Source organism: Siphateles boraxobius, unplaced genomic scaffold, assembly GCF_051911475.1.
Source record: "Siphateles boraxobius isolate OS27281-9 unplaced genomic scaffold, OSU_SipBor_1 1, whole genome shotgun sequence".
NCBI lineage: Eukaryota > Metazoa > Chordata > Actinopteri > Cypriniformes > Leuciscidae > Siphateles > Siphateles boraxobius.
The window spans coordinates 11,162,590-11,183,403 of record NW_027508699.1 but is presented as its reverse complement, the minus strand read 5'-3'; the positions used below and the strand labels follow the sequence as shown (position 1 = coordinate 11,183,403).

At 40.1% G+C, this 20,814-nt stretch overlaps 1 protein-coding gene across 5 annotated transcripts in view; it reads right to left on the bottom strand.

Annotated features, from left to right (window-relative positions):
* Positions 1 to 1,133: 1,133 nt before the first annotated feature.
* rc3h1b (ring finger and CCCH-type domains 1b) overlaps positions 1,134 to 20,814 on the bottom strand; it is a 34,196-nt gene continuing 14,515 nt past the window's right edge. The window contains exons 10-19 of one of the 5 annotated variants that reach the window (XM_077204593.1): positions 19,275 to 19,471; positions 17,694 to 18,118; positions 14,148 to 14,303; positions 13,547 to 13,693; positions 13,234 to 13,447; positions 12,252 to 12,339; positions 11,708 to 11,798; positions 10,579 to 10,746; positions 10,343 to 10,437; positions 1,134 to 2,959 (exon numbers count right to left, since the gene is read on the bottom strand). In XM_077204593.1, the coding sequence (XP_077060708.1) occupies positions 2,797 to 2,959; positions 10,343 to 10,437; positions 10,579 to 10,746; positions 11,708 to 11,798; positions 12,252 to 12,339; positions 13,234 to 13,447; positions 13,547 to 13,693; positions 14,148 to 14,303; positions 17,694 to 18,118; positions 19,275 to 19,471 (1,744 nt within the window). In that variant the 3' untranslated portion in view covers positions 1,134 to 2,796. Of the gene's footprint in view, positions 2,960 to 10,342; positions 10,438 to 10,578; positions 10,747 to 11,707; positions 11,799 to 12,251; positions 12,343 to 13,233; positions 13,448 to 13,546; positions 13,694 to 14,147; positions 14,304 to 17,693; positions 18,119 to 19,274; positions 19,472 to 20,814 lie in introns of all 5 variants that reach the window. The other 4 variants (XM_077204789.1, XM_077204584.1, XM_077204727.1 and 1 more) reach the window with 4 other exon arrangements.

The window sequence follows — 20,814 nt, the reverse complement described above, 5'->3', positions numbered from 1 at the left end:
CTTGCCGTTTAACTAGTCTTAGTCACGTTCACACGCCTCTATAGATGAGACGTCAGAATGAGCCGCTGGATTTAAACGCCTCCTGCTCACTTTTGGAGCAGTGTGCAATTGTTTTTTTTTTCCTTGTATAAATATAAATGGAATTCTCTGAGCGCATTATATCCTCCCGGTGTTAATGTTCCTAAAAATTTGAAGTGGCACATATTTGTGAGCAATATCTAGAAAGTTGAGTACATCTATGGGCGAATCTCATGAAACCTGACGAGAACATGCCTGGAACATATATCATCTCAAAATAATCACTATTTATTTATATATATATATATAATTTTTAAATTTTCATTAAAATCAAGTACAATTCTCCATACGTTTCGAATTTGGGGAGGTAGATGTGCTTAATTGTCATAAAAATGCCACAAACAAAACAAAAACACGTTCTCTTCATCTAAATTTTTGGGTGAAATGTGACACGGCATGTTCTCATGAGTTTCACTTTAATAATTGCGCTACAACAAAGGTGGAAACATCTAGCCTGACGTCAGATTCACCAGAAAGGAAACAAGCGGATCAGCGGAGAAATCATAAGCTAACGCTACGCGGGCGTTTCAGATCAGGCAAAGCCTTAACTAATTCATGAGATCTTCAACAGCATGAAATAGAATCACTACGAGAATTCAGTTTCCTTGTCGAGGAGAGGGAGGAGGTAACAAATTTAGCATGGAGAAAGACGACATTCCGGAAAATTTGCTCAGCGAGCGCGATGGACATCACGCGATAAGTTTAAACCTCGACAGTAAGGTTGACGTCATCTCTGCGTGTCGGCACAGCTCGACGAGTGCTTGAAAAAGGCTGCGTGTGCTCTTTCACGAGCAAGAACATCAAACGATGACCGTGACTACAAGTCATCGTAATAAGAGAAATCATCTAGATCAACATGGGATAGAAAAAAAAACCACAAAAGATTACACATTAAGAGGTTGCACCCAAAATTGGAGCTGTATATCATAGTCGGTCTCAAGAGACTAGAACAAAATGTCACACGTGAAGAATGTCATCACTATAGGAAGACTTCAGACTTCAAATACTCTTGTTCTCTTCATTTGCGGGGCCTTGTTTGGAAACGGTCGCTGTGTAAGAACACGTTTAAGCCGAACAGGTTGACGAAGGGATAAATTCGATGGGCCTCGATTCATGCAACTTTCGAGTTGCATTCAATTCTGCTCGTCTCATTTCTACAGATATTCATAATCGTCTCTAATCGATTCCAAACTAATTTAGAGTTTATAAAGAGAAAGAGAAAACTTAAAAGACATTAAATAGCTCATCTATAATGAACATCTGTCTGGATTTTTTTTTAAAGGGATAGTTAATCCAAAATAGAAAATTGTTTCAAAACCTGCATGACTGACATTATTCTGTGGAACGCAAAAGATGATGCTCTGAAAAACAGTTTTTGTCCATTTCTTTAAATTTTAAATCTTGTTATACAGGTTTGAAACGGCATTGGCGAGTCGACGACAACAGAATTTATTATTGGATTAACTATCCCTTCAACAAATTTCTCACCAAAGCTAATTTAGAAAAACTTTCGACATCAACAGTGTCAAAACTGTAACGCACTCGTTCAGCGCTACGGGACCCGGCGTTGTTGAAACTACGCACCCTGGTGTATTTCTTTGCAGCAATTTAGTGGCGAGACCTGAATATGCAAACTCGACCAGGAGAGCCAAATATGCAACTTCACAGAAGTTAGGGAAAACTGATGAAATTATTTCCTAATAGGCTGTAATCTTACGAAGACTGTGGCACTGGGAGAAACAAAAATCATCCTGACCACAGAGCTCTGAACAACACAAGGGAAGTAAAGTGTTGCACTTCCTCGACTAAAAAGCACACACTCATGGAAAACATGGAAAAAAGTGCTCATTTTTAAAGACATCTGCTTGCATTCTATAAAACAGAATGCTTTAGACACGTGTCACCACACATTTACAAATTCCTTAACAGTTATATAGCCAAACCATAGATTAAATGAAACCTGACAACTGATTATATATATATATATATATATATATATATATATATATATATATATATATAAAGATATCTCTCTCTCTCTTCCCCCTTGTGTCATCCAGAGCCCAATCGAACTGCCTTACAGCGAGCGTCATGTGAGGAGACCCATGTTAACGGTCCATAAAAATGGATTCATAAAAGGTTCTCCGTGCTACTTTAAACCTGGTGAGTCAGATCATATTCAAGGCTGCAGAGACCCAGGGAGAGTTGGAGAACGTTTCGACAGAGTCCCGACCGCACCGTCGCAAATCAGCTTCAAATAGTGCTCTCGATTCTCGTTTGGATTCCACTAGTTTGCGTCGTCCTGTCTTGTGCTAGCTTTTGGGTTGACTGTCCTTTCTTGATAAACTGGGAACACAACAAAGTAAGCATTATTCAGATGCCCTGGTTTCCAGGCGATGAGAAGTCATTAAAACAAAAAGCTCATTCACAGAACAAAAAGAAAGAAAATTTATATCACGGCAGATACTGCTCATTTTCTAAATAAAACAACAGAGAAGTTTGTGTCGTGCATGCATTTAGCAGCATGCAGGTGTGTGTGCGCGTGTTCGTGTGTGTGAGTGCGTGTCCCTCATATCAGCCCCGTCTGATTATTAAAAACGCATCTTGCAAAAACTCTTGAAACTGGTTGAATTAGTCAAGAGACACATTTTAAAGCCCTCCGAGGAGGAATATCGACCTCTGGAGAGGTTGTCTGCGTACATGTGTGTGAATACACTCTTAAGAGCAAGAGTGAACGACCCCGTTCTTTTGAAGGTCTGAGCTACTCGCCGCTTGGTCAGCGGAGCAGAGGGAGAGAGACGACGTCTTATTGGCCAGCGAGAGCATAGATCCACCCATACTACTGGCTGGCTTCATGCCACTGGATCCATTAGACACCTCACTGTTGGAGAAGGGGAACAGACAAATCAGAGAATAAGTGTATTTGTGGAAACATTATTCAGACATGCCTACTGGCTAGCAGCAACAGGAAAACACAACAAAAGATGGTATTGCTGACTGCTGATGGTATCTTAAGGGAATAGACTGCTAAGACTAACAAGTAACAAGGTAAACGTGTAGAATAGAGACAGTTCAAACCAGGGCTGGATTTTGATAAATCAATTAATCTCCTTATTTGTTCATTTAAAGCTGAAGTCACAACCATCTCGGAGTAAAATGAACCACTCATGATTAACACAGAACTTATTAACATGATTATACAGTCTTTCACAGATAACTAGCTGTCCAGTGACGCTCAGGTCATACAGCGCGGGTTTGCAGAGAATGCATCTGTAAGTCCTGAAGTTGTGCAGGAGTCAGTTTAGTTATAAAATGCAGTTGTCACGCTCGTAAAAAACAACAAAAACATAATGCTGCATGTATGCAACTGTGTTGAGCGATGTTGCCATACTAGCTATTAGCTATCTGCTCCATGGAGTCCAGTTTTGTCTGAAACATAACTTGGGATTGGGGATGAACATAAACAGTGCAACGCATCAACACATTCCACGTCATTAAGTTGACATTGTTTCAACCCTAATTTTAAGTCTATATAATGTGATTTATTAAATGCACCTGCTCAACTGCTTGGGCATGAGAAAAAAATTAGTTTGGTTCCGGTTTCCGACCGACCCTGTCAATTTATGTGCGACCCAAATTTATTTTATGAGCTTGGGGAAGAAATAATACAAATTAAATAAATACACAAATAAAAAACTTTTGAGGCGAACTATAATTTATGTTTTTGTACAGCACCGTATTTGTATAGCCTGTTGTCGGCCAGCAATGCGAACAAACGAGGCAGCCACGGGCGTTCACACATCGTTGTTGACATGTAGATGCACTGCTGCGCTTGTGACAGGGCGCAGGAACTGAACGAGCAGAGATAGAGAGAGAGAGCCCCGGTCGCGCGCGCACACTCTCTCTGCGGAGCCAGGCGAAAGTATAGGCTTCACCGTCTCAAAACTAAGCACTGTCTTGCTCTCTCTCCCTCGCACTTATTAATCAAAATATATCGACACGATGGCAAGGTCGGAAGACTAAAGTTTCATGTGGAGTAGGGCTGCAGCTATCGATTCTTTTTGTAATCGATTAATCTAGCATTTAATCGATCGAGTAATCGGATATTTTTGTGTGTGTGTGTTTTATTAACAGAATAGTTATATTAAACTTGTGTCTATTTCAGTTAAAGCTGTTATAAGTTATATACTATAAGTTATATAGTATGCAAGTTATAAAGCTATCTCATATGTGAATTTTCCTTTAAGATGTTATAATATAACCACTCTAAGCATCTAAGCATATTTGTGTATTCTGATAGTTTAACGCTGAAGAAGAGCTGTAACGTGACTTGTTGAACACGCAGTAAAAGCAGACGCACTTTTTGTTCGGTGCGTTTTAACTGAAAAATGAGTACTCACAGCTGGGGACTTTAATTTTTTGTTGTTGTCTGTAACTATTTGGCAGACGTGAAATACAAACAAGGTCTCGCAAAGACTTCCTCCATCACGTCCCGGTGTGTACAGTGAATACATGCTGAAATTATTGTTGCGTGGCTACATAAAAGTTTAAGCATATGTGATGCATTGCTGCAATTGGTCTGACTGGCGTGTGTGTGTGTGTGTGTGTGTGTGTGTGTGTGTGTGTGTGTGTGTGTGTGTGTGTGTGTGTGTGTGTGTGTGTGTGTGTGTGTGTGTGTGTGTGTGTGTGTGTGTGTGTGTGTGTGAAGGGGTTCTTTTTTTAGGCTATACTCTCTTGCAATTGAACGTGATAGTTACGTTTACTACTTAAAAATGTCATCAAAGCTAAAAATCATATCTAGTCAAACCGCATCACGACATCGCTACAAATACAGTATGGGATTAAAATCAGCGAACATCAATTCTCTTGGTCGGCGTTACATCACAAATCATGTGACCTGCATAGAAAAAAGCTGCCACCGTGTTTGAAGGGTAAAACAAACCGAAGACACAGCCCGAGGCAAATCAAAAAGGTATCTATTCACAGAAGTTTTGCTGTGGATTATGTCAGTTATGGATACTAACGGACTACTTTGTATTAATGATGCGCAATATCTGTGTATGCGAATGTATGTCGGTGGTGAGAAGTGAATGTAATAAAACACTCATGTAAAGCGCTTTGTGACTAGCTAACGTTACTGCTACATGTCTGTGAAAGGCGCTAGCAGCTATATGAATACAGATCATCTTCTTCTATTACAGAAAGTCTTATCAATATATAAAGACAGTCTCCTAGCGCCTGCATTGACCAGGTACCACAGAAAGCTGTCTCTTGTAGGTTTAGCATTACAATTTTGTCCCTATCGGCATCCAGCTGAGGCCTGGAAGAACAACCCAAAAGCATGGCCCAGGCTCGAGTATCCAGACATATACAATTACCTCATCAAATCCCCTCGTATGAACACCATGTGTCCTACACTTGCAGTCATGTTTAAATACCCATCAAGCATCGATTACATTAACTATGTAATCGATTTTTTATTCATTAAAAAAAACTGTTCATTCAAAAGCACTGTTACAAAGTGGCTGTAATGAGCTCAGTCTGTTAGTGGCACAGCTTGTACAATGTCAGTGAGGGACACAGTTTTTTCAAAAAAGCCAATAAAGGCTAACTGCATAAATGTATAGTTTTTAGGCATGATTCTCGGCGCTTGTTTAGCTTGTTTGTTTTACCCTTCGCCGCGTTGCTATGCGCGCGCAGTGCATTATAGGAGTAAAAGTCCCGGATGTCCGACCTTGAGAATAGGCTTAGACTACGTTACCTTGTTTCAGCGAGTTAAGTTTATTAAGTGTGTAATGATCCCACACTTTAGACAATTTCTGCCGTTTATTTACATTTTTATTCTCCGCCATCGCGCCAACTAAATTCAAAATATATGCTTCCTGAACAGGTCTGTGTGAATAAACGGTCCGTGTGAAACAAACAAATCCCTGCGCCGCGCGTATAGTGAGCGTCATAGGAATTTAACGAGGCTTCGAGGAAGAGTTTTTGCCTCGAGGAATTTTTGTAATCGAGTAACTCGAGGAATCGTTTCAGCCCTAATGTGGAGCATTCGGAGATCTCTTTATTCCTGAATTACCGCTGGGTGGGAATTGTGCTACCGGTAAAATACGTTTCCTTATCTTCTCTGAAAAGCGTTCCACACATTCAGCTGACATATAAACAACACTTTAAATAAACGAAAAAACTATCCAGTGATGAAATGTTTTCTGTGATGACACAAATCTTGTGGGATGTCCTAACCGCCGGTATAATCACACAACGCGCACACGTCCGATAATGACACGTCCAATTCGCGAACTAATGACTCATTTGAACCGATTCGTTTTAATGAATGGTTAAAACAACTGATCTTTCCAACACTGAACTCACGAGACGTCTGACGTCCCGTTTGCCCCCGCGCACACATTTGAAATCAGCGTGTGTGTGTGTAACATGCTGGGACACACAAGGTGGAGTACATGTACAGGTAGGCTATGTTATGAAAAAATAGAGTAGCTTTTCCATCGCTACTGTAAATAAAAATTTAAAAAAATAATAATTTCCTTCCTATCCCTTGCTGCCACTGGACAAAAAAAAAAACAACAACAAAAAAAAAGTCCCTACCGACCCATGACCTCAACTGACAACCAACCGGAACCAAACTATTTTTTTTTTTATGCCTTGTTAACACAAATATCTAATCGACCAATCATAAGGCAGCAACTCTCTAAAATGTCTCCATGCATTTAGTCATGAAGACATTGGGTGTGTCTCAATCAGCTCTCAAGTTCAGTAGTCCGGGCACTGATCAGAGAGTCGGACATTTTAAGGGCCTCAGTTGTGAAATCCTATCAGTGCACACTGCACCGAAGTCCCACAATGCACTGTGAAAACCAGGGAGCACTGATGCTCACTAGGTTCCTTTAACAGAAGTTCTGAAGCAATAAACAAATCACATAAGCCAACTAACTTCACATTATGACACACAATATGTTTTAAAAAAAAAAATAGAAACCATTTTTTTTTATATTTCAGCATAAACATGCATCACTAGAAAGGTAATCAACAGTCCAGCTAACATTTATATTTTATTTAAAGCAAAAATGTTGCACACATATGTAACACGCAAAGTATTTATCAATGTGTTTTAAATATCATTTAAAAACAATGTCAGAAAGATAACAGTTCTGTCATTGTTTCTAAATACCAGTAGTAATGTTGTATAATAAGGATGTTAAAATTTCGCTGTAAATCAGTGTCCCAATGTGTATTTAGCCAGGGTCCTTACCAGCTCACAAATTAGTGTACACGATACACTGATTCAAGACCTAGGAAGCTGATTGATATGCACCCATAGTCGGGATGATCAAACTGAGCATCAGGATGGGAAAGAAAGGTGATTTAAGTAACTTTAAATTTGATAGGGTTGTTTGTGCCAGCTGGGCTGATCTGAGTATTTCAGAAACTGCTGATCTACTGGGATTTTCTCACACAACCATCTCTAGGGTTTACAGAGAATGGGCAGAAAAAGAGCAAATATCCAGTAAGCGGCAGTTCTGTGGGAGAAAATGCCTTGTTGATGCCAGAGGTCAGAGGAGAATGACCAGACTGGTTCAGCTGACACACAACAGAAACTCAAATAACCACTCGTCACAACCGAGGTCTGTAGAAGAGCATCTCTGAACGCACAACACATCAAACATTGAACACGCATGTCACAAAGCTCAAATCATCTCAAGCTGGTTTCTTGAACATGATAATAGCCCCTTCACACAGCAATCCCGGTAAATTACTGTAAAATTGCCAGAATTACTTAAAAATACACAAATATGCTGTTCATACAAGCAACGGCATTCTGACTTTTTACCGTTAACAGACCATTCACACACCAGCTCCAAAATACCGGTAAATTCTGTGATGTCAGTCATCGGAAGTGATCTTTAAACACCGCGCCGTTGTCTTCATTCGTCCGCATGAGGAAAAGCACTTTAGTTTCACTATCTGTTCAATTTGACAAATACATTTGATGTCTGAGTGACAGGCATAAGGGGATGATCAAACAGAAAGCGCTTTTGCTCTTAAAAACACAAGACGCACATAATAGTATCCGCAACGAATGGATGGAGCATGTCACGGTGAAAAAGCGGTCAAATATGATAATCTTGCGCATATTTAAATAGAAAAACTATTTAAAAGCATACTGTAAACAGCGCCATGTATTCACGACATCTCCATAAGAGCTTTATGATTGGCCCAAAGAAGACTTCTTACGTCAGCACGTTCGGACGTTGATCATACCGGCACATATGATTCATTCCGCGTTCACACAGAGCACATTACCGGTAATTTACTGGTAATGTTATAACTTCCCTTACTGGTAAATTGCCGGAACCTATTTACCGGTATTTTTGAAAAGGTCCTGTTCACATATGATCCCTTACTGGTAATTTACCAGTAAAGACTGTATGTGTATAAGGGACTAATGAGTTTACTAAACTCAAATGGCCTCCACAGTCACTCTTTGGGATGTGCTGGAACGGGAGATTCTCATCATGGATGTGCAGATTAGGGATGGGCATGATTAATCGACGATCGATTATTGATTATTAAGAATTTCGTCGATCACGTTAATTTGTTATCGATTATCATGAAACTAATGCTGCTGCGTTGCGTAGTGTGAGTGGAAAGTGAACGTGTTTCCCGGGCTGGTCAAGTTAGCGCGGAGGTACCTGTGCATCCCGGCAACGTCAGTCCCCTCAGAGGGGTTGTTTTCAGCGGCTGGACTGAAGCCTTGTTTACACTCGACGCGTCCGCATGAGCGCGAAGGTGAGCGTGGCAAAAATGACGTCATTGCGGTATTCGGTGTTTCACAGGCGAGCGCGTCGAGTATAAACGCCTCGTCTGTTTGGGGAGGTGCGCGAGCAGTCTGCGGAGACTCACGTGCAGAGCCAGGCGAAAGTGTAAACGAGGCTTGATGGTCAGGTTGCGGTCACGTCTGACCCCAGATCATGTCATCAACATGCTGATCTTTCTCAACAAAAATCAGTAGACTGGTGTAGAAGTTGTATTTGAGTTACTAGTTATTTTTTATGAGGCTTTGTTAAGTAGCCTAGCCTAATTGATTGTTACAGTAGGTAGGCTAATCTCTCTCACCCTGTTTCTCGGATAGTTTTGAGTTACATTTTGACAAAACCTGTCAGATCTAAGAATTATTATGTTTTTGGTTAAGTTATTGTTTAACATGATTTTTTTTTTTTATTTATTATTTTGGAACAAACGAGGGTCTCTGTTTAAGAACGCCAACTCGCAGCTGCAGGTTCCGTTGCTTTCGAGCACCGCAGCGCATATATCTTCAAGTTTAGCCTAATCGAACGTCCAGTTTTACTGCCACAAGTTGATCATCTTGTAATAAAGATCTAATCGAGGAAAAACACGCTGTATTTTTGTATTTTCATTGTATTTTTAATTTATAAAAAGTTAAATAAACAATGAATATAAAAATATTAATGATTAATCGATAGTCAATCGTTAATTCTCCCGACGATCGACTAAGAAAATGTAATCGAATGCCCATCCCTAGTGCAGACGACTAATCTGCAGCAACTGACTGATGCTTTCATGTCAATATAGACCAAAATCTCTGAGGAATGTTTCCAGCATCTTGTTGAATCTCTGCCATGAAGAACTAAGGCAGTTCTGAGGCCAAAAGATGTCCAACCTGGTACTAGCAAGCACTACCTAATAAATTGGTCGGTGTATATACATACATACACATATATATAAATATACAGGCTACAGTAGATAAAAAAGCAATAGCTCCAATTAGAACTGCAAATAATTATTTTGATAACTGACTAATCTAACAATATAAGAAATGATAAATTGACTATCGGTGATTACTAAAATTAATTAAATAAGTAATTAACAATTTTGTTTATATTTTTGTTTACTTGCATTAACTATCTAAAAAAACAGGGTTGTTATCAGTACTTATATCATAAGAGAACGTACACATTATGTAACATTTATGTACTTATTACGATACACCACATTATCACGATTGTAGCCTAAGCTGCACCAAACGCACTGAAAAATTCTGGTTTCAAAGTTTATGTAGACAAAATTTAATAAACGCTGCAAAAGATGCGAACACAACGGTCACACGTGTGTATCTACTGCATGCTTTATGTAGAAAAACAGCAAAAAACTAGTGTAGTGGAATGCAAAAACACATTGTGTAAATGGCTCCTTAAATGGCTAGTAAACAAGTTTCCTCACTCACCCCAATGCTAAAGAGAGCTCTTCCAGCTGGGCTTTATGGTCAGGCTGCCCATTCTCAGTGGCCTTCAGCTTGTACTCGTGGGCCACCTGGCTCTCCTTCAATCATAAAAACAGGTTCAGTGAACTCAGACTGTTCATACCAGAATAAATCAGCACTTCTACAAAAAAGAACCTCACAGAAACACACAACTGATACCATAAGTTTCCCATTTCGCTAACAGTGGCTGTTCGACTCACAATGGCAATTTCCCGGGTTCTCTTCCCGATCTCTCGCTCCACGTGATGAAGCTCCAGGCTGAGCTGCTCACTGGACACAGTCCCACCTGAAGACCACTTCACCCCGGCCACGGGCTGAGACGCCAGAGCGCACGCCTCCCTCTGCAGGAGCATTGAGTTACTGGCAGCCTTAGCGTACATGCCACGTATTAATAGTAATAAACGTATTAATTAGGGCTGGGTATTGTTAGGAATTTCACAATTCGATTGGATATTGATTTATTAGCTTCGATATCGATTCAATAATAAGTAAATACACAAGTAATTAAGTACCCGAGTATATTTTTAAATAATGTGTGCAGTATTACCTATGTTTAAGAACAAATTGACCCCAGCATGTTTCCTGTCATGGTTTATTTAGCAGAACAAACTGTACAATATTATCCATGTGTTGAATACAAACCACAACTGTAACAAACAGGTGCTTTATTAACACGTCTAAAGTGCATGCAACTAAGTAGTAGAGAGTATATTTCTTTCTTCATATACATTCAAGTTATAAAAGAAATATAAACAGAAGCACAAAATGTGCATACTCATAAAAAAATGCAGTTCGTGAGGCACATGCGCGCACATTTGCACACACACGCAAGGATTCTCGCTCTCTCCCTATCTGTCGTACGCGCGCTACGCGGTTTGGAACTCGCGAGCTCTAGATTCCGGGAGATTTGAACTAATTTGCGGACATCAGGGAGCCGCTATCAATATGCGAGAGACTCCCGGAGACTTATTGTTGTTCTTATTATCATTTAGGGGGGCTTAGGAACATTTTGGGGTAGGTTCAGCCCATCTAAAATAGGCCTAACGTCGTCCCTGGTTGGTGGTGCACTGTGCAGGCCTGAACGGAGTGCAGCTGCTGTCCCTCATCTTGCTGTTTTGGTAAAGCGCGTCTTGTACAACACTGAGCGCTCTCACTAGAGTGTTGCCCACGGCGCCGCCACTGGCCGGTGGGCTGAATCGATTCATAGGATTTGATGAATCGATATTGAATTGAGAAACAAATAATTGCAATGCATTGACGAATCGATATTTTTACCCAGCCCTAGTATTAATTGTGCGTCATGAATTTAGACGGATATTTCAAACACACCTCCATCCCGCGGGTCTGCTGACTGATCTGTTGGTTGACTTGCTGGAGCTCAATCTTGAGCTGCTCGCGGTCAGGGGCAGACATGGGCAGACTGGCAAAGACATGAAAAAAAAAATGCTCAAAAATTAAATCATACAAAAAGAAAAAACTAATTATGTATCCTGATTAAATATCTGCATAGTTTGTTTCTTTGACGAAAAGTCATGGTTATTTGATAAAATTTTACTAGACTTAAATGGCATATAGTTTAAGCCAACAAAAATAATTGTATTTGCCAATGATGTGCAAAACCGCAAAAACAAAGACTTATGTAACAGGGCAAACTTCATATTCTTTCTACTTTTTTTTATAATTAGTGCATTGTTTTCATCACCATTGTTTTCAAATAAAAACCGAGTATTGCCATGAAACATCTTTTCATCTTGTATTTATCAATGATAATAAAACAAATGTATATAAATAATCTTTTAGTAACATTTTTGTTAGTAATTTCAGTGGCGAGATCGACACTGTTCTGGCAGTGTAAAAGGCAAGGGTTAAGTACCGCTCGTTGAAGTGTCCCTGAGAGTTGATGCTCTGGTGCTGAGGGTACGACGTTCCGCCCCATCCACTGTGGCTTCCATACGGATAGTCTGCTGAGAGGAAAACAAACTTTACCAAAAATAAAACTACAACTGTTGAACAAGAAAGTCTACAGGAGCGGTCACATGATCACATTATTATTCATTGTTAATATGTTTAGCATTGTATGAAGTCACTTTCAAAGCAAGCTACTTTCTGTTGGACATTGCAGCAAATCTGGGTGAACAACTTAAACCTTAAAGACAAAACTTCTGCCCGGCAAAATTCCTGATCGTTTGGATTCCCACTGGAATGTCTGAGAACACTTTAAATCAATAGTGTACACTGAGATTCATGTGGCTTCTTGAACCAAATACACTATTGAAATTCCGATAATTCACTCCTGCTTTATGGTTGGGAAATTACAATTGTTTTTGTATTCAAATCATACTGAAATAATCCAATAGTGTTCCATGAACAAAATATGAGCGGTTTTTAAATGTATTTTAACTTGTTTCCGCCATGGAATAAAAAAATTAAAAAAAGGTAATTGTGACTTTTTAATCGCTCAATTGCATGGAATAAAGTCACAATAACAACTAATAAATTCAGAAGTGTGATATAAAGTCGCAATTTTGCGTTCTAAAGTCAGAATTGTGAGATAACTCGCAATTTTGAGAAAAAAAGTAAAATTTTCCATCCAGAATTGGACTTTACAACTCACAATTGTACAACTCGCAAAATCTCCCAGTTCTGATTTTTTTTTTTTTTACGCAATTATGAGTTTATATTCCGCAATTCTGCCATTATAACATGCAATTGCATCATGCAATTGTGAGAGGAAAAAAAGGATTTTTAAAAAATCTGTGGTGGAAGCTTCCATTCGAATGTACTGAAAAGTACTAAGAATTGTTAATTTCAACTTTCCATCCCAATTTATGACTATTATAAAGATCTCCAGTCACCTGTCATGTGTTTGGAGCCAGAGACCTGTGAGGACGCCATGGCCTGTACAGGCCCAGTGGTCTGGTAACCCGTTTTAGAGGTACGTGAAATGGCACCAAAAGGAGACACTGTGGGCAGAGGACCAAAGGGAATGATGGGATCGTCGTCTTTGGCTTCCGCGGAGCGCCGCTGGGTGTCCAGTGGAGGTTCACGCAGAACTTTTCCCTCTGCATTCTGTTGTAGGAGAGTACAGGAAGGAAACAACAAATAAGACATGTTACTTATAGTCTCAGTTGATGTGTGGAAACACAAAGTGTGATGTAGATCACTTGCCATCATTTCCACAGCATTACTGACATCTTTTGGTTTAGCATCCTTGGAGCCAATGTATGATCCTATGGTGTCACATGACCACGGGGAATACTGCCCAGCATAGTCCGGCTCCCGACTTCCAAAGGCTTTAGAGCCGTCCTCCAAATACTGCAGACATTCAGAATTCAAAAATGACAAAGAGCAATGTTGAGCATTATATTATGGAGGCTTGTTTTCTATCACGGAATTAAAAAAAAAAACTTTTTAATCTCACTATTCTTTTTTCTCTCTTTATATCTAGTAATTCTGTTTGTTTTTTATTTCCGCCACGTAATATAAAAATAAAGGTAATTGTGAGTAAAAACTAAGATAAATTTTTTCCAGACTTTTTCCAACAATTTCGAGTTTCTCTCAAAATTCAGACATTTTAGTGAACAGTTAACATGTTTCAGTTCCAACTATTTTCTCAGAATTGAGAGTTTATATCTCAGAATTGTCAGATATAAACTCCAAGTCAGAATTGTGAGATACAAAGTTGCAATTATCATTTTTATTCCGTGGTGAAAATAAGCTTCAATATTATTTTCCAAGCAAGCATTGTGGGATCTCGCTCAGGACTCACCTCCTGAGGGTAGTCATTGGGGAACGGGTGTGTAGGAGTGGGGGAGGCAGCGAAGGGGGGAGGGGAGATGACTTTTCTCTCCTCCAGCTGGACAAGCAGCTCCTTGCGCCTGCGATGCAAGTCATCCAGACTGGGCTGAGAGCGGCTGTATGGATCCTGCCGAGGGAGAGCATATAAATAACTGTCTAGCAGATAAATAACTGAACTGACTCGAGGTGCTTAAGGAAATCAGTGCAACAAGTACTCAAGTTGAGCGATTTGACATAAAAACGTACAAAAAATGAGCAGATATTAAATGTTGTTTAAAATTAAAAGTTGTATTTTTTAAATAACTTAAGACAACAAATTGAAGAATCACTTGATTACGATTCACAAACACATTAGTTCATATGTTTTGTGAAGTATTTGAATGTTTTAGAGAGCTATTATTCATTCATTACATGTTGCACATTAACAACAATAAAAATCTCATTAACCTAAAAAACACATCACAGGAATTATTTCTGGTTAATTTCGAATTGGGCAGAATGAAAAACGTTGTGGTCCGGTGAGGGATTCTTTTAGTTATGGCTTTAAACAATGCATGGATAACACAGAGTCTGATTCAAACTGCTAACGTACAAGCAAGTTCAAGAGGGTTTCATAAATCCTTTTGACTGACTCAAACCGGTTCTTAGGCATTATATGTCAATAAATCAGAGATTGAGCAGCATTCTTCATGAGGTGATATCATTTGTGGCCATTTTGGTCATGGCCTAAAGCCCGGCTTTATCTGAAACTAACATGACAGCAGCATGCAACGAGAATGCTACATATGTATAAATCATTCTCTCTGCATACTGAATGAAATAAAACCTTACCAATCTGATAGGGCTTTACGATATATCGTTTTAGCATCGATATCGCGATGTGCGCAACCACAATAGTCACATCGCAGGATGTGCGATGTAAGTAGCCTTGGATCGTAGTTGATCCGTGATTCATGATCAGTACGGGCCAGCAGCTCCCTGGCCCGTAACGCTTGCGATTCGCGGATTAATTGCAAAGTTTATCAATCATATAGTGAAAGTTTATCATTTGGATGTGTTTTTAAGTCCTGTCAGTTTAAACATCACACGTAAGACGACTGGAAGTTGCGCGTTGTTTTCTGTGAGCCGGGCAGACACAAAGATCAGTGGTCTTTCTCTTATTTCTGAGCTTGGACGAACACGAGAATTCAAAATAAAGTCAGAATGCTCTTCCTGCATTGAACATTTTTTTGGCGGCCGCCAAAGCGTATTTTTGTCCCGCCAAAGCCTTATTTGACCGGTGAGTGTAGATGACTGACTGCTGTGCTTGTTAAACTGAGAGAACGAGCAGAGAGAGCGACAGAGAGAGAGTCCCGGTCGCGCGCGTGCACTTTCACCGTTTTCAAACTGTTTTGCTCTCTCTCTCTCCCTCCCTCACGCATATTAATGAATAAAGTTGACTGAATATCTTTGAGAATACACAATGGTAAAAGGTCGGAATACCGAAGTTTCACGTGAAGCATTTGGATTTTTTTTTTTTCCTGAACTACCGCTGGTTGTAAATTGTGCTAGAAAAATCTTCTCTGAAAAGCTTTCCCACACATTCAGATAAACCACACTTTCAATAAACAAACAACAACAAAAAAATCTATCCAGTGATGAAATTGGGAACTGGGAACACTTCCCTCAAATCCTGATGTACTCGTTACATCATAAGAAGAATGGCATCTTCGCTAATTTTAGTGTCTTTGTTTATCCCGAGGTTTTCCCGCAGCCTGCCGGATCCAGGCCGTTTCCAGATCTGACGAAGGACTTTCGCCTGGACCCGATGACAATGCAGTGCTGAAGTGCCAACTAGCCTCTCCCTATGGAGGATCCCTATACCACTCTACAGATAAAGCGTTGTGGAATTTTTCGGTTCGAAAAACAGTCTGTTTAGAGAGAACGGTGTCGTCTTAGCGGCCCCTAATTTAATAACAAATGATCATTTAGACGGAAGTGAATCAATCTAAACTAACTTTAGCTGGAAAAAACATTTTTCAAGAGCCACTATAAAACCAAACCAATCTCTGTTACCTTAAATTATATCTTTATCTCTGTAAAGCTGCTTTGAAACAATCTACATTGTTAAAAGCGATATATAAATGAGGATGACTGACTTGAAATGTTTTCTGTGTTGAGACAAATCTTGTGCGACTGCCTGGATAATCACACAACGTGTGTCGTGGTCCGTTAATGACAACTCCAATTCGCGAACTGATGACTCATTTGAACCAATTCACTTTAATGAATGGTTAAAACAACTGATCTGTCCAACACTGAACTCACGAGACATAACAAATCGGTAACACTTTACAAAAATGTTCCATTTATTAAACTCTAGTTAACTGCATTAGTTAACTATAATAGTTTCTATGCAGATTTACTCCATTACAAAATCACCCCAGTCCTTCAGATGATTCATTCTTTCCAAAGTCATCTGGTGAAATTGTTTTCATATCGTGATATATCGCAGAAAAATAAAATATCGCAATGTAATTTTTTCCCAATATCGTGCAGCCCTACAATCTGATACGTTCTGGTCCAGTCGCGCTGGCAAATTTGATCGATCAGCTTGGTCATCAGCATTTTCGGGATCAGATTCGGGCTCGAATTGATAAGGTAGTACGACATTATCACCTGTCATTAATGCTTTGGGAGCTGATGTTCCAAATATGGTAAGGGGCGTGACATTTCCATAACATGTTTAAGGTTTTTGGGCCAATCACAATGCACTGGATCGCTGGCCAATCAGAGCACACCACGCTTTTCAAACCGATGAGCTTTGTAAAAATCAACGCGTTTCAAAAAGGCGGGGCATAGAGGAGCAACAATAATGTACAGTATGAGTAAAATAATTACTTTTTTTAATCTAAAACCACACATTGCATTAAACCAAATGCACAAAATAATGTTCTTTTTAAGCCAGGGACACACCAAGCTGACGGTCGGCCGTCGGGCAGTTTTTGTGCGTCAGCAAACTAAGTTTTCTCAGTCTGTTCCGCACCGTCGGCTGAATTTTTTTTCCGCCCGATTCGACATGTTGAATCAGCATTGGGCCGTCGGTGAGAGAGAGCACTCTGATTGGCTGCTCAGCTTAGTGAACGAGTCAGTGCACGAGAATAATAGCAAAACAGCGAGTCAAGTCAAGACGGTACAGATAGAAGGCTTTTCTTATGTTACGTCATCTTACCTGCGTGTTCCTTGGCGAATATTTCAATATTAACATAAGCGGAGTGGAATAAAGAAAGTGTTTAAAAGGATTGATATTCAAAACGGTAAGCACGCACTGCTTTGTTTACGGTTTGTGTATCTGCAGCCTGTAGCGTCGGTTTCCCTTTTTGAATGACGAATATAGACTAATATATCTAATATATTTTTCCCCTGACGCAGGCGACAACACAGTCGGCTTTGATCCGCGCTAGTTCTTTGGCGTCTGTTTGGAGTGTCCCTACCTTTAGAACCATAATAGGACCCCTTTAAGAAGAACAGAACTCACTCTTATGTGTGTCCTCATTTGGCTGTGGTGTGGTCCAGCAGGATAGTACCCGTCCGGTGGGTATCTGTCTCTGGATGATGTCTCCTGGGGGTGATACAGAGAACCTGCAGCTCCTGATGGAGGTGGAGGCATAGCACTCGGGGGAACGTCCAAGGGAACCGGGCTCATCCTGACCAAGTCGTCTCTGGGAGGGGCAAACGGAGGCGGGGGTGCGGGATAGTGTCCGTGCCTGCGACTGTAATGGTGGGGCGGTCCATAGGTGTGGGCTGAGAAAGGGGGACCAGAGTGGTGGCCCTGATATTGGCTTTCTGGGCCGTAACCTGGGTAGGGCTCTGTGTAAGGTGGCACTGCAGACTCGCCCGGGGGAGGCGGGTTACGGATGTAGCGGGGAGAGATATACTGTGGTTGATATGGGTAGGGGTTGCCTGAAAGAAAACAAAGGTTATGAGCATTATGAAAAACCTAAATGCCTATTCACGCTAAGACAAGTAATCATTCACAAATTACATGCAATACACATTTTAATTTGAATGAACAGCTGTTAATGCAATTGTTCAGACCAATACAAGCTTTTGCATGCCGTCAATTTCACAGAGAGGTGTTCTAATCTCTCCTCCATCGCACTGCACAGAATAGTGGCCAAACAATAAGATTCGCATTTGGTAACAAGAACTGATCCACTGCCATTACAATAAAACTGGCACTCACAAACAGACTATTTTGATGAATTTCAGAGGAAGAATCCTGAAGCGGCTCTTTTAACTCTGTATTCTTGAATTTAGTCATGTTTGATAAACCCTACAGTAAACACAAAAAACTGAATGGCTGGTTGATAACACATAAATAGTGTTTGACAAGCAGGTGTCCTTAAACGGAGCACATTGCGTACCGGGGTATTTCTGCCATTTTTTACGCATTGGTCTGCGCAAGGCAAGACAGGGCAAGTTTATTTATATAGTACATTTCATACACAATGGTAATTTAAAGTGCTTTACATAAAAAGAATCGTAAAATAATCACAAGTAGTGCACAGACAAATCGCATGCAAAATCGTACCAAATTTTTGTGCCGAACATTCGTGTTGGGCCTTTAGAAGAAATTAGATTCATTTGTAGTCACAAAATGCACAATAAATTGGTAACATATCAGTTATTAGCCAATATATTTTTTAAATATATCACATCGTCCGATGTTGGACATTTAATTTTTTCTTACATTTTTCACTAGCGCTCATTCAAAAGTAAACCTTAAAAACACTAATTTAAATGTATTAAATGTAATCTAGCAAATCTCGAAATATATATCTATTATGCATACGGTACATTTTAATGTTGTGATGCGTAATAATAAGCATCTTCTGCATGTTAACGTTTTATTTTGATTGTTTGGTCGGCAGTACCCAGAGTTCATCCGTTACAGTCATATGATATGGTTAGGACATAGTATCAAATGAAAAGGTCTTAACGATCACAATTTGGGTAGCACCACTGGCATTAAAGACCTTCGAGAATCTCGGGAGCCAATGAATGACAATATTCGTAATTTGTTCAGACAACCATCCGTATGAGCAAAAGCATTCACCTGCTGGGTACTGAGTATCATACTGAGATCCCGAGGCAGGTCTGGCTGGCTCTGGATAGAAGAGCTCGGGCTGCTGTTGCGGATACATCTGTGGCGCACCTCTGGGCACGACTTGCACCTGCTTGGGCATGGGTAAGTGCTCCGCCCTGTGGTGAGGCACAGGGTGGGGTGTCAGGGTCAAGCCGGATTTATCCAAACTGAAGAGAAACAAAGGCAGAAATTAGTCAGCTGTAAAATATTTTGTTCCTTCCTATTAAAGGTTATCTTGCAGGTAAAAAAAAATCTAAATTAATACATAACCTTGTATGAAAATACCATATGAAAAGTTAATGCAGGCTTTAAAATGTTTTAAAACGCATAAGGGCACCAATTTAGTCGATAAAGTGAGCGTTTCTTTGAGTGCTCATAAAAACCGTTTTTTTTCAGCATCGCGTCATTTTACGTCACGACAGGGAGTTGTGTGTACGCTCTGCGTCAGCTCAGTGCAGTAAGAGCGGTCGTGAGTCAGTGTTTTCGGTAGTTTTTGTATTTTAATTTATCATCGTCATGGTAAATTATTGTGTTTGTGGAGGTTGCAAAAACTCCTGCCTGTCAGGACATCGAGTCCACAGGTTTCCTAACAAAAAAAAAAGGACGATGCCATCTATCTTTCGTGCCTGGGTACGGTTTGTGCAGGTGAAGAGATGGGATTTCTCTTCCGCATCGGCTTCGAAAAACGCGGTCGTGTGTAGCGTTCACTTTAGATCGGAGGATTATCATTGTGGCGATATGGAGGAGTTCAACATGGGATGCCGAAGTAAGAACTGCCTCTCACTTCCCACACATGCACCTATGGAACAAAAACGTGTATCAGGAATAAAAATATCTCTCTGTCTCTCGATGAGAAACCGCTAAATTTAACGTTACTCTGGACAGATATTAAGGAGCATGACATACGCCTGATCAGCTACACATTTCCATGTTATACAATTTAAATAAGACAACATCTCTATTGCAAATGCAAACCCCTCCATCAACGCAACGTCACGCCCATTTTCAGATGCGGAACAAAAATTCTCACAAAAACGACTCCAGAAGCCAGTGTAGCGTATATATACATATATATACATTGACTCGTTGGGTCCTCTAACCTGCAAGATGCCCTTTAAAGCCAAACCTATTATAGGCCCTATTATTCAGTGATGCCTTTCCGCGAAAATCGACTAGAAGGAGTTCCAAATAAGGTTTCTTGGAAAATTCTCAATGGTGGGAAAAATGTCATGATGGAAAATGACATCATTTGGTGCAATCGAAACATCTTGAGCCAAGGAATCAGAGGAAAATAATTTGTTTCTTGGTGTTAAGGTTCAAAAGTTATTAGCATAAAGCATTGGTTAAAGACTCCAAAATTGCTATGGTGTTCAGACTGTCCTCTATCAGTGTGCCAAATGTCACAACTTTGTACCATACGGTTCTATGGTGCAGGAGCAGCAGGAGAAAGAAGAGGAGGAAGAAGACGACTAATGGATACAATAGGTGCCTTTGCACCTTTGGTGCTTGG